The sequence below is a fragment of the Heloderma suspectum genome, chromosome 1 (genome assembly GCF_057233095.1).
Source record: "Heloderma suspectum isolate Gila_16-S chromosome 1, 16-S_ref, whole genome shotgun sequence".
Taxonomy (NCBI): domain Eukaryota; kingdom Metazoa; phylum Chordata; class Lepidosauria; order Squamata; family Helodermatidae; genus Heloderma; species Heloderma suspectum.
The window spans coordinates 340,851,961-340,866,446 of record NC_139458.1 but is presented as its reverse complement, the minus strand read 5'-3'; the positions used below and the strand labels follow the sequence as shown (position 1 = coordinate 340,866,446).

Below are 14,486 nucleotides of genomic sequence, written 5' to 3'. Positions count from 1 at the left end.
CAATGTTCTAGTTGTTTGCAGGGAATAATTTACATGGGAGAATATCCAAAAATGTAAAGCAGTTCACCCACAGTCTGAAGTGGTACAATCCATCACCACATTGTGCTGCATGTGTAGACCCCAAAGCAAGCCGTTGCACATCAAATACCCACAGGTACAAAGTTTTCATGTCACCTAACTTCACCTTAGTGACAATACAAAGGAAGCAAATCACATTTTCATCTGCTTGTGTAAATTAGTCTTCAGGAGGTCAGTATGAGTGTGTGTAGAACAAGAGAGGAGGCTTTCTACAAAATAAGTAGAGAGTCTGTCAAGTGGTCCTACAACCTTCAAAGAAACACTAGTACTGCTGAGACTTGTACATGCTTTATTGTAGACCAAAGAAAGTTGTACATTTAATTGGACCAAATTCTGCTGGTGCAAATATAGAAAGTAAAGTCTCTTGGGAAAAGCCTTTTTTTAAATATAGTATAAGATAGCTAAAAATAACTCTCAGTACTTATTAAGTAATGACGTATTTTCCCTATAGCTTTCAGGCCTCTTTTAAAGCTTTCACAGAAGACCAGATTGACATTGAGACGAACATACATATATGTGTGTGTGTGTGTGTGTGTGTATGCAAAACAAATAGAATGATCAGTGCATTACAGTTGTATGTTTGAATTTTGCAGGGAAGTTCACCATCACCACAGACTTCAAGAATCAGTAGCAAAATCTGATAGCCTCTAGCCCCTGAATGTTTATTAGGACAGAAATGTTATGCTAGTTAACTGAATGAATAGTACTAATGTGAAGAGCACTTCTGTTATCCTGAGAAGAGAACTGGATGGTCATGGGATGTTCTTGTAGAACAGTTTCTCAGCTGATTCTACCAACAGAGCACATCTATCTCAACTTTCCCCCTCCATGAGAGTCTCCTCCCATCCTTCTCTCATTTATGTCATGTCCTACCTTCCCAGCCCTCACTGCTATCTTTTTTTTTAAAATTGTCTATATTCTGACTGTTACACAAGCTTTATGTTAGAAAGGGAGTACCTTGTTCCCTTTACACCAGGCTTCTCCACCCTGGTGCCCTCCGGATGGGTTGGAAGGCAACTCCCATCAATGGCCATGCTGGCTGGCAACGATGGAAGTCGCAGTCCAGCACATCTGGACAGCCCCAAGTTGAGGACGGCTGCTTTATACTGTTATGTTTTCTCAAAGCAGGCCAAGCCAAGAAGAGCTGAGCTTGCCTTAACAGCAGTTATGAGGTTTACTGCAGGCTGTAGTTGTCCCCTTGATTTCCCCGAGGGCAGGGGTGCAGAACCTCAGGCAAATCCATCCCACCTAGGCAACCAATAAGGCCCTCTGAGGTTCTCCAGATGCCACACCCCCTTCCCCCAGCCACTAATCGTTTGGTGGTTTCCTGGCTTTTGTACATTTCCACCCACCCCATTCTAAAAGGTTAATGTGCCTTCCCTGAGGCTTGTTTACTGACAGTAAGAGCTTCAAGCTAAAATATGCTGGGACCCCACTCCACTTCATCTTCAGCTCCGCCCACCACTGAAATGTGGCCCTGAAGAGCTTCTCCAAAATTGAATTTGGCCCTTGACCTGAAAGAGGCTTAACACCTCTTCCCTTGGACAAAACAGATGTGGGTTGCCCGCTTTCCCAGTCAAGTTATAGGTTTTATAGAAGAACTGGAATCTCTGGTAATATCTAGTGAGGACAATCCTCCCACACTGCAGTCATTCAAAATGAAAATGTTGTGGCAATTGTCTTTCTGGTCTAACTCCAAATCTGAGAAACAATAAAGTTTTATAACCCTCCGCAACCCCTCTGAAGGGTTAAAGTTCAGGAAAAGACACTTCACATGAGACTGCTGTGTATTAGAAGTGTCGCATGTGAGAAAATTCTGTGGGGCACAATCCTAAGTAGATAGGTGACTGCCTCCGACCTTGGAGGCGACCGCCTATCCAAAGCAAGGCAGGAGAGGCACAGGGGGATCGTTCACTCCATGCCTCTCCTGCCTTGCTCTTTTTTGCTAGACAGCCATTTCTGGCTGTCTAGCAGCGGGGGGGGGGGGGGCATGCTGGGAGAGGAGGCTGCTGTACAACACATAGGATGTGTCGTACACATAGCTCCACTCTCCCCACCCCAGAACGTCCCAAGCCCCGCCCCTTTTCAGTCACTCCACGCTCCTCTTCCCAGTGTGGAGGGTGGGGGCTTCTCGAGGCAGCGCGGATGAGGGAGAAGGTCGGTTCCCTGAATAGGCCATATCCTATGGCCTGCTAGACAGTGTCTAGCGGGCCATAGGATTGTTCTCCTAAATACTGAGTTTCAAGTTAATCTCTTTCTAGTTCTCTTTTACTAGGTCATTTTGCCTAGTGCAACTCTGTTACTAGCAGAGAAATAAAAACAAGGGGGAAAAGACACACACACACACACACACACAAACCATAGACATGGCCATCTGTTTTTTACCTTTGTAGCAGATTGTAGTTTGCAAACACAGCTAAATTATTAACAAAATCTTCTTTTCAAACATTAACAACAGTTCAGACCATTTAAAATACCTGAGACAAAAAAGGGGGTTTGTTTCATTGTTTGATCCAACAATCATTTGCAACAATGAATTCACAAAATAATTTTTAAAGGCCCCCAAAGAAAAACATTTCATTTTTATTATAAAGATATATAGGAAAAATACACCTTCATGCAAATATGCCTTGGTCCGAGAAGGATTCTCTATATTTATTTACCTGAAAAAAAAGATAATGCCATGTAGCTAAGAATCTAGCTAATCCTGCAGTAACAAAATATCAACGTTGTCATGAACTCCTTGCAGAAGCAGCTCTCCAGGATAACTAACAATCTTTCGTCGTTTTGCAGCTTTAAGGGTCCCCACTAAAGCTTCAAAAAGGTTAGCACATTGTTCATCAGAAAAGAGCACTCCAAACTTCACAGTCATTGTGCCATCAGGATCTAGACAAAAGAAAGTATTACAACAATCAGGCATTTATGAATTTGTGGAGAATTTGTATTTTTTACTTTAGTTGTCTTGTTTTTCCATTTTGTATGAATCACTTTTATTTGCACATTTGAGTTGTTGTAGACCACTATGTGAACCGTTTCCATGCAAAAAGCAGTCTACAAATATTGTAAATAAGTAAATATTCCTTCACACACAAGAATCATATTGCATACTGTTACTAATATCAAAAACCTGCAATCATTTTGGCCCAATACAGCTAAGGTTAGTCATGATAAACAGCATGAGCCTAACCTGAAGTTATGTCACTGAGGAAGAGCAGATTGCTTTTGAATTCTCTCCCCTCAAAGGTACAACAGTATAGCAAAACCTTATGCCACCAAGACACTGCCAGTGCAAAAGGGGAAAATCTGGCACAGCTAAGGCATCATGGGAATTGGCAGAGCTAAGGAATGGGGCTTAGCTGGAATCCTATGCATGCTCAAGGCTTGCTCCTGTCCCTGAGCTACCTTAATTTACATCTACAAAGGAGGTGGCAGAAGTAAAACACTTTCATTTGTGTCAGTGGAGAATCTCAGACACCTGGGCTTCAGAAGTAAATAAGGAGGCTCTAAAAAGAGTGTGTAAGCCCGTATCTCTATTTTATTTATTTATTTATTGCATTTATACCCCGCCTTTCTCCCTCTCGCAAGGAACTCAAGGCGGCTTACATTATCCTCCTCCTCACCGTTGTATCCTCACAACAACAACCCTGTGAGGTAGGTTGGGCTGAGAGTCTGTGACTGGCCCAAAGTCACCCAGTGAGCTTCCATGGCCAAGTGGGGACTAGAACCCGGATCTCCCGGCTCCCAGTCCATCACTCTCACCACTACACTACACTGGCTCTCAATTCTTTGCAACTCGTCCATCCCAACTGCTGTAAGCATCCTAAGGTGTGCAGAGCACTCAAACATCCCTGGCCACAGAGTTCCACACATCTCTGCTTCGGATATAGGCAAATAGCGTGTTTGCTAAACAACTCTCCATTATTCATCAGGTAGTATTAGTGTCCCCTACAAAGGAGACAAGGGGTCAGAACACACTATCTACGTAGGGGGGAATCCCTGAGGTAAGCTCCTAAGTACCATGTAAGGTGAACACTAAACATTGCATTAAGAACAAAGGAATCTAGGAAGAGCCATGCTGGATGAGACCAAGGCTCCATCTAATCCAGAATTTTGTTCACACAGTGGCCATTCAGCTGCCCATGGGAAACCCACAAATAGGACATGAGTGCAATAACACCCTCCCACCCATGTTCCCAGCAACTGGTGTACGTAGGCATACTGCCTCTGATATTGGACGTAGTACATAGCCATCAGGACTAGTAGCCACTAAGAACCTTATCCTCCAGGAATTTATTCAATCCCCTTTTAAAGCCATCCAAATTAGTGGGCATCACTACCTCTTGTGGAAGTGAATTCCATAGTTTAACTATGCGCTGTGTGAAGAAGTACTTCCTTTTATCTGTCGTGAATCTCCCACCAATCAGCTTCACGGGATGACCCCAGGTTCTAGTATTACTATGCGCTTTCTCCACACCATGCATAATTTTTTACACCTCTATCATGTCTTCCCTTACTGACTTTTTTTCAGAGGTAAGTGTGGTTGCACCAGAGATTTTTTATAAGGGAAGCATGATCTTGGCAGTTCTATTTTTGATTCCTTTATTTTCTAGTCCTTTCCTAATTCTCCTCCACTTATTGCTACAGCTAGCCAAACTCTTTTGCCCCATTCTTCCTTTCTAGATCAGAACCAGGAAGATGAGAACAGAACTGGTATTCTGAGGAAACTCCCACAAGTGGGTAGGCAAGTATCGTCTTATTGATAATATCATCTCCCACAACAGGTGAACCTCCAAACATTGACACCAGAGGGATCACCAGGTGACTCCATACCCAATGGAGAGTGGGGAGATGGGGTAGAGCAGGCTTCTCCACTCTGGTGCCCTCCAGATGTGTTGGACTACATGTGCGGATGATGGAAATTGTTGTCCAACACACCTAAAGAGATCCAGATTGGGGACGTCTGGGCAACAGTATGTGGAATGAAAGAATTCTTTCTCAGTCTCTCCCTCAACTGTCACACAAATATAGGAAAATAAAGAATCTCGTAGCAACCTAAATGACTAAGGATGCAATCATATGCATGTTTAGACAGGAAAAAACCCTACAACTCTCAGCATTCCAACGCTGGGAGTTGTAGGACATTTTCCTGTCTAAATATGCATAGGATTGCACCCTAATAAATGTATTATGGCATAAGCTTTTGTGGATTCATTTACATAAGGTGATGAAGTGGACTGCAGTCCATGAAATTTTATGCCATAACAACGTTATTAGTCTTTAAAGATGCCACAAGACTCTTGGTTGTTTTTGCTGCCACAAACTAACATGAAAATTCACAAACTAACATGGAAATTCACAGGCAACTCGACAGCCCCTCCCCACTTACAAAGGCAATAGTGCCATGCCATGTATGCCACAACTGAGGCTTACAGCAAGAGCAGTGACCTGTGGGAAGCTGGCTATTCTACTGTGGAATTACCCTTCTGTTCTTGCAGGGCTCCTATGCCTTTCTGTAGTGCAGGGGTAGGTCAACTGTTGCCCTCCAGATGTTTTGGGCTACAATTCCCATAAATCCCAGCCAGCATAGCCAAATAGTCAGGAATGATGGAAATGTCAATCAAAACGAAAGCATCTCGAGGGCACCTGCAGTAATGCATGACAGAGGGAAATATAGCCGGTGCAGCTATATCCAGAATAAAAGTGCCCTGATGAGAAAGTGCACCTCTCATCCCTCTGTTATCAGAAGCACAGTGCTTCTGAAAGAAAACGATTGGCTGACCCATCCTATACAGTGCTGTCAGAACTCAAGAGGCTTCTGATTGACCACTGTGGGAAGCAGGACGATGGATCAAATGTCTGAACTAGTAGGGTTTCCCTTATGTTGTTCTTATTTATGTTCAGTATTTATAGGTTACCATACCACAGAGTTCTGAGAGGGGCTTAACCATTTCCTATAATTTTTTAGTTGTTGCCAGAAAGTTAAGTGATGTATATTCAGTCTCTCAACATGGACTGAAATGTGAAGATCTTATATATAGGTACTGTCTTTCTTCCTTTGTTTAATCAACAAGTTCTAAGTACTTACTTTTGGTCCCCAGCCGCTGAATCTCTCGAACTAAAAGGCTGATTTCATGGTCAATGTCCATTGCTGCCTAGAAATTAATGATTGTTTAATTAGTGATAACTTGTCCGTTCCATTGTCTTTCATAACCACACTATACCAACTGAGATGTTAAAGGATTCATTTACACATCAGTTCGGAGTCAGTGAGCTGTTCACAAGTCATGGCAGCATTCAGCAGCAATTAACCCACAATTTGCAGGAATGCACACTATGTGTGAGCCACTTCAAGTTGTTTTCTGGTCCGAACCTGGATGCTTTCGGTTGTTCATGGGTTAAACAACCCAAAGGTAACCTAAGAAGAAACTGTAGGTTTGTGATGCATGTTCCCACAAATCATGGGCAACACACAATTTGCCACCGAATGCCACTATGACATGCAAACCAGTGAATGTAGATGGAGCTTTCTTTGATCTTTTCTCTTATGAAACTCCCACTCTCAAAGGGGCAAGCCATTGTTTAGTTTGGAAGTTAGATCTGTTGCTGAGAAAATGTGAAAGGAAGATCTGGTTATGCATGCGATTCTCTTGCATATAAATCACTTCTTTGTATTGAGATGCCTAATTTTTAAAATTTCTTCATATCAGTAAATATAGCAAGAGGGGCTGTTGTGTATATAACATGATAGCTAAAATGAGCTTCAAAAATATCCACAAAAAGCATGGAGATTTTGTGTCGTCCCCCCCATTAACTTATAACAAAAAACACACATTTGTTTTCTACAATATGAGGCAAATACATTTATTGCAGTCTAATAATAGATGCAGCTTCTTTCTCTTGTGACAAGGCATTCAACTCTGTAAGGATCTTCTTTTCCTAATGGAACAATTCATTGACCAGTTATGGTTTATAAGTTTCTGTTTACAATATATTATAGCACCACTTTCCTTAACAAAATACATGGAAGTGGCCCAGCCTTTTCCAATCACTGCTTCTATATATACGTTGCCAAGCAAAGCTGCAATTTAAACATATATATGTGATTCACAATGGATGTGAGGCTTGTGTTTTTTGTACTCGGGTATTGGTGTAAAAAGTATCATGAGTAGTGACCACAAATTTGAGACCACATCTGGTTTATTCCTTCTGGCCTGGTTTAAATTAGAGGAAAGAATCCTTTAATTCAGGCTTAGCTAGTAGAATGAGATTTGTATTTAATCTGCTTTCATAAAGGGCATATGTGCATACATGCATGTACAGCAGAAACATAGGAAACCATTGGTCCATCTAGCCCAGTATTGTCTACAGCAGAGATGCAGAACCTCTTTCAGCCCAAAGACCAAATACCATTTTGGAGAAGATCAGGGCAGGTGGGGGACACCAATGGCAAGGAGGAGCTACTCTGGGCATGGGACCCGGATCTTCTGAGCTGTGCGCCGGATTTTTAGAGCTGCCCCAAGTGCCATCATCTACCTTAATACAAGCCTGCTTTTTTCTCATGAGTTCAGTACCCTTGCTGTTACTAGGAGACCTTAGGACTCACCCACTTAACAGACCAATAGGGAGTGTAGCATGAATGCACCAGCCTTTTAAACTAGAGGACAGACTGCCACCTTTCCTTTCACAGTCTGTTCAGTCCCCCCCCCCCCCGCAACTTTTCAGCTCTTACATGCCCACTCCTGGGAGCTTGCTTGCAATGAAAATTTGAAGAGGGAGAGGGGAGGGCAGGAAGAGCTCCATATAAAATACTGGCCTTTCATATAGCATCTTATTTTACTGCCCCAAACGGGAACCTTTGGCTTCTGCAGAAGTTTAGTAGCTTCAGTACAGCAAAGGATCCAATCAGCCTCCACAAACTTCTTTCTCCCCCTCCACTTTCATTTCTCCTAAATAGCTGCAGGCCTCAGATTATTTTTATTTTATTTATTTATTTACAATATTTATATATTGCTCCACATCAAAAGATGTGGAGCGGTGAACAACAAAGATAAAAGAATAAAACACCACGTTAAAACAATTAAAAAGATTTTAAAAGAAAAGATTATGCTACAAGGAGGGTTAGGACTATGTGAGGTCATGATGCAGGAAGTGCTGAGGCTTTTAAATAGGTTTTATAGTTTAAAAAATGCTACCACAAGAAATTTATGACAATTTGCTCTGCAGTGGAGAAATAGTCTGATCTGTGTACCAAGCACACTGAACACACTTGGCCCAATGTATAGTAACTGTGCCCTTTTTATTATTTTATGACTGTATAGTTTTTATTTATGCTTATTTAATAATTTTATATAATCGCTTTGTAAAGTCTGTCTGAAAAACATCAACAAATAAATGAACAAACAGGTACCATAGCATTCTGACAGCATATGCTTTAGCACTACCACCTCTTCAAAATGTGCTAAGCCAAATGGCAATGTAATATCAGCATTCCAATCACATTAACTAGCTGAAGCACATTACTTCTTTGCCAACCAGTGCCATTTTCATCAGATAAAAATAATTATTGTTTTTGCATATACACCACATAGGTTTTCCAGAAGGATAGGCTTTCCATGAAAAGGCCTGACAGACATCTAAGGATGTAATCCTATGCATGTTTAGAGAGAAAAAATCCTACAACTCCAGGAGAATGTTGGGAGTCATAGGACATGTTTCCTGTCTAAACATGCATAAGGCCGTGCCCTAAATTCCCGTGCAAGGTTTAGTCCACAAACTAGCACTTGTCACTACATCATGTTTCCACATCACATGTGGGCAAGCTGTGGCCCTTGGTTGCTATCTGTGCAGCCCTCAGAGCCCTGGGGAGCCCCACCCTGTATGACCAGAAGTCCGGGCAGGCTGCGGAAAAGAGATCGCCATTTCCCTGTTCCTATCAGCAGCAGGAAAACAGTGATCTTGTTCAAGGATCCCAAGGGGAAGGCTTTCATTTTGCCCCAATCTGGATCTTAAAAGCCTTCCTACACTTTCCCATGCTAGGGTCCCAATCCAGGTTGTGGACCTGTGCCTACTCTAAAGCAAAAATGAATAGACCACATAACTGCTGGACCCACATTTTTTAAAATGTCTATTTCGGCCCTGATGTTAGCAAATGTGAGGTGGACCCTAACTTAGGAGGGTGGCCCTTCTCCCCCAGGGAGTAGGAACTGGAAAGCCGGCAGAAGTAGGCAAGATCCTGTGGCATTCTCAGAACCTTTATGACATTATTGTGGGAGAGGAGGGAAACCAGCACGTTTTGTGCTCACATGCAAGGTTTGTGAGCATTCAAGGTTTGTGAGCATGCTTCTTTCCAAGGGGGTTGGTTTGGTGCTATATAAGTGAGTCGGGATGGCGTGATGAGTAATTTCCTTCCTGATGCTGCTACTGCTACACACACATCCTAAGCCTGCCTGAGCTCCATCTTTCCTGCTTTTACAGTCCCTTCAGGCAGGACTGACAAACTAGCTTTTGCGTCCTCCTGTTGGAACTCCCGCACGCCCCACGCTTTTCCATTGCAGCCGAGAGACAGAGAGGGAGAGGGAGGCACGCAGCAGCAGCAGCAAGGCGCGGGTCAGAAATACAACAAGGGAGCTTGTGCTGGACTTGCAGAGGAGGAGACGGCGAAGTGTGAACTGCTGGCGAGGAGACAACGACAGGGTCAGGAGAAGAAAGCGAGCCGCGATTGCCCTGCAAGCAGTACGCGCCAGCCTGACGACCCCCCAAGCGCGTTATGTCGGGAAGCAAATCTCGTTGGTTTCAGTCGGACTTCGATCCCAGGAAGCATGTTCACGATTACAAGCCCAGCGCTGGGATTATACACAAAGCACAATCGTCATTATTACCATGTTCATTATTATTCCATGCGATCAGGGACGATCAGCCCTGGTTGTATGTGAAGCCATAAGGAGGACGTGTGCCTGCTTGCCCAGCATTACCTACCTGTCATCCTACACATGCCTGCTCAGGAGGAAGCCTCATCCTACACTTCTCCTCAGAAATAAACCTCATTGAGCTCCATGGGACTCGTGCCCAGCTAAGCGTGTATAGGCTTGCACCGTAAGCATGCCAATGCCATTCTTCAGTCTACCTGGGGGGAGCCCTTCGCCCTTTAGCAAATCGCAAGGGGCTGCAAAAGCCTGTGGATCGCATCGCAACGTGGGCGCTCGAAGTCTATTTATTTGGACCCCCCCCCTTTCCTCTGTGCAACCGCGTGCGATGACACATGGATCCCGGTGCGGAAGTGCTGGATTGTTCCCACCTTCCTTCCGCAGCAGGGCCAGGGGGAGCCTTTCCTTGCAGCTCCTTCCCAAACCGGCGCTCGCTTCGGTATACAGCGCCGGCCCTAAGAAGCAGATTTCCATCGGCGGCTCCCCCAGTCCACCCCACCCCTTTGTAGGCTGGCAACGCATAAATCCCGCCGCGCATAACCTGCCCGCCAGCCTCTCCGCCCCGGGTGGCGTCCCTGCCTGCCGGGCGCCTCCACGCGCCTTCCACTCACCAAATCGGATCCACCACCCCAAGTGGCTCAGAAGGATCTTGCTTTGGGCAAGACGTGGGGGAATTAGACAGGAGCCGGCTTCAGACGCAAAGTGCAGGAGGAAGTGTGGCTGTCGGAGGGAGTGTCAGAAGGAGGGAAGCCGAGGCCAAAAAGAGAAAGACGGAAAGTGAACAGAATCGTAGGTGCCGCCCACATCAAGGAGCAGAAGCTTATGACAGGGATGAGGAGGGGCGAGGGAAGGTAACTGGCTCGTTGGGTGGCAGGGGAATCGGAACAGGCTCGGCTTTTGCAGGGCTTCCCGTGGGAAAACAGCTCGGCTTACTCCGTTCTCACAAGTGACGTGCAGGTCTGCGTTAGAGGAGGGCGGGTTCAGTCACACCTGTATGTTCTTTACGTGACACAGCAGTGCCGATGGGTAATTTGCATGTGTGAATAAGCCCACCCTAGATGGAACAGGACAGACAGAACTTGGATAATTGCCTCTCAACTACACAGTACTTTTTCAACAGGCGGTTGACACGCATTCATCTATGAATCATCCACTGACTACAGTCATGCGGCAACCAGCAAGATGTATTCCATAAGTGGTATGTCCCCACAACATCAAGGCTGCAGTCCTATGCACACTTGTTGTTGTTTTTCAGTCATTAAGTCGTGTCCAACTCTTCATGACCCCATAGACCCCAGGTCTTCTCGTCCTCCGCTCTCCCCACCGACCCCAGGTCTTCTTGTCCTCCTACTGGAGTTTCAGCTTAAGTATCTGTCCTTCCAATGAGCACTCAGGGTTGATTTCCCTTTAGGATTGACTGATTTGACCTCCTTGCAGTCCAGGGGACTTGTAAGAGTCTTCTCCAGCACCACAGTTCGAAAGCATCAATTCTTCGGCACTCAGCCTTCCTTATAGTCCAGCTCTCACAGCCATATACGGTGATGTCTCTGCTTCTTACTATGCTGTCTAGGTTTGCCATAGCTTTCCTTCCAAGGAACAAGCATCTTTTAATTTCATGGCTACAGTCACCGTCTGCGGTGATCTTGGAGCCCAAGAAAATAAAATCTGTCACTGCTTCCATGTCTTCCCCTTCTGTATGCCATGAAGTGATGGGGCCAGATGCCATGATCTTCGTTTTTTTAATGTTGAGTTTCAAACCAGCTTTTGCACTCTCCTCTTTCACCCTCAACAAGAGGCTCTTGAGATCCTCTTTGCTTTCTGCCATTAGGGTGGTATCGTCTGCCTATCGGAGGTTGTTGATAATTCTCCCGGCAATCTTAATTCCGAGCTGTGATTCATCCAACCCGGCGTTTCTCATGATGTACTCTGCATATAAGTTAAATAAGCAGGGTAACAATATGCAGCCTTGTCATACTCCTTTCCCAATTTTGAACCAATCAGTTGTTCCATGTCTGGTTCTTACTGTTGCTTCTTGACCCTCGTACAGGTTTCTCAGGAGACAGGAAAGGTGGTCTGGTACTCCCATCTCTTTAAGAATTTGCCACAGTTTGTTGTGATCCACACAATCAAAGGCTTTAGCGTAGTCAATGAAGCAGAAAGAGACATTTTTCTGGAATTCTCTTGCTTTCTCCATGATGCAGCGAATGTTGGCGATTTGATCTCTAGTTCCTCTGCCTCTTTGGAACCCAGCTTGTACTTCCGGTTCCGGTAGTTCTCGGTTCACATACTGCTGAAGCCTAGCTTGTAGGATTTTGAGCATAACCTTGCTGGCAGTAACTCACTGGACTCAGTGGGGCTTACTGCAGAATAGACATGCACAGGATTGCAGTGCAAGTCCCATTGAACTCATACTGATTAGATATGCACAGGGTTGCAATGTAGCCCCTTACAGAAGCACAGTTGGGAGTTAAATCCCGGGGAGGGGATCCAGCAAGAACTTACAGGTCTTGCAGCCTTGCTGAAACAGATCCCTGAGTGGTTGAAGCGAACCTCAGCCACATATTTAAAGTAATCCCAAACTTATAAAGGCACAAGAAAAGCAATGTATTGACAAGAGCCTCTGTACAGAGTAGCTCATGGAAGAGTGCTTATAAATAAAAGGGCAGGCTAGCTTCCGTTTGGGCTCGGTGTAGGCTCAGGATTTAGGCCTCGTGGGAAAGTTCGTTAAGGGCGCAATCTTACAGGCTGCGACCTGGGTACTTGTAAGCCCCTGAACTTGGAGGCTTACAAGTATCCTATGTAGAGAGAGAGGTGCCTTGCGCTTGCCTCTCTGTGTTTCAGCTAGATGGGTGCTTTTGCCCCTCTAGCAGAGGCTTCAGGGACAGGGAGGGAAGGATGCTGGGTTGGCTGTAGGGAGGACAGTAGGACTGCTGCCCCAGTCTCCTCCCTTCTCCTGGGAACACCCCCATCTCTGTGCTCCGTTTTATGAGTGAATGCAAAGAGGCAACTGGTGCGGTTGTCTCCACCCCAGCTACAAGGGGAGTGCAGTTTCCTGTCTCCGAGCTTGGAAACAGGAAACTGACACATGCTATGTCTCCCAGACATAGAATTGCTCCCTGCATAAAGTATAGACAAAATTTGTCGCACATCTGAGAGTTCAGCTTATCACTTAGTGTTTTAAAAAAAACAGGAAAAAGGACATATCACAAGTCTGACAGATCAGCTTATCATTTAGGTTTTTTTCTATATATTTAAAGCACAGGATAAAGGACCCACCGCAAATTTAAGAATTCAACTTATTGTTTAGTTTTTAAAAAACAAACAGAAAAAGGACTCAACCTTGCAAACCACCTCCCTTCCCAATTTACCTACCCTTGTCTGCTGGTTGTTTACCTCCCAACAACCCATTGAACAGAGAATCTTCCCTAAATAGGTCTCCTATTCACCATTGTTCTCCATCCTAAATAGGATATCTAGTCCCAGGGGGCGCAACTGACCTACATTCCCGCCCACTGAAAGCTAGTGCTAACCAATGGTTTGCACACAGCCTCCTTTGCTTTTCAAATGAGGCCCTCCAATCAGATTCACTGTAGCAGCAGCAGCAGTTGGGCCCATCTATATAAGGAGGCAGGCTTGTGAAGAAAACAGCTCTCTGAGTGCAAGGAGCCCTAGTGGCAAAGTGTTAGTACACAAGTGAGTTTGGCAACAGGGGAGGAAGCCAGGCCAGTAAACTCCTCCCTCCCTACTCACAGTAACTAGCTGTAAATAAATAACTATAAACAAACTCCCCATCTTCTCCTAGTAACATGTTTCCCAGGTAAACAAACCCAATAATAGCAATAATAGCAACAACAACAACCAGTTATGAAGGTAGAAAGCTAGCAACTGTGTGGGACCTATCCAGTGTATTGCACTGTGTGCCACATATATGACTATCTGCCTGCTGCCTGCAGAAGTCATGGGTATGTGCTCAGTGTAATGAGCTCATGGCTGTCAGGGAACAAGGTCATTGAAACCAAGGTTTCAAGCTTTGTCCAGTTTTAACAAAGAGGTTAAATTTCTTGATGTCCTAAATGACTGTGCTCTAGAACGGTTGGTCATGGAACCAACCAGAGGGGAGGGGAGCCTGGATTTAATCCTATGTGGTATCACCCAGGACCTAGTACAAGATGTAAATGTAGTTGAACCACACTGAACATTGTGACCGCAGTGCTGTCAATTTAATATATATTTCAGTAGAAAATTGCCCAGGAAGTTCAACAAAGTCACATTGACTTCCAAAGAGGAAACTTCTCAAAAATGAGGGCTGGTAAAATGGAAGTCAGAAGGGGATTCAAGAGGGTTAAATACCTTCAAAAATGCTTGGAGGCTATTCAAAACTACAATAATAGAAGCTCACTAAAATGTATACCACAGGTTAGGAAAGGTAGCACCAAGTCCAAGAGGTCACCAGCATGGTTAATGAGCAGTGTCAAAGAAGCTATT

At 44.6% G+C, this 14,486-nt stretch overlaps 1 protein-coding gene across 2 annotated transcripts; it reads right to left on the bottom strand.

Annotated features, from left to right (window-relative positions):
• Positions 1-352: 352 nt before the first annotated feature.
• ABRACL (ABRA C-terminal like) lies at positions 353-13,476 on the bottom strand. 2 transcript variants are annotated; one of them, XM_084827712.1, is made up of 3 exons: positions 13,374-13,476; positions 6,164-6,230; positions 353-2,964 (listed from the first exon to the last, which is right to left on the bottom strand). In XM_084827712.1, the coding sequence occupies exons 1-3, from the start codon at positions 13,407-13,409 to the stop codon at positions 2,780-2,782; spliced, it is 288 nt and encodes a 95-aa protein (XP_084683838.1). In that variant the 5' UTR covers positions 13,410-13,476; the 3' UTR covers positions 353-2,779. The 2 variants fall into 2 exon arrangements, with proteins under 2 accessions (XP_084683838.1, XP_084683839.1); XM_084827713.1 differs by lacking the exon at positions 13,374-13,476 and adding an exon at positions 10,613-10,783.
• Positions 13,477-14,486: the final 1,010 nt, after the last annotated feature.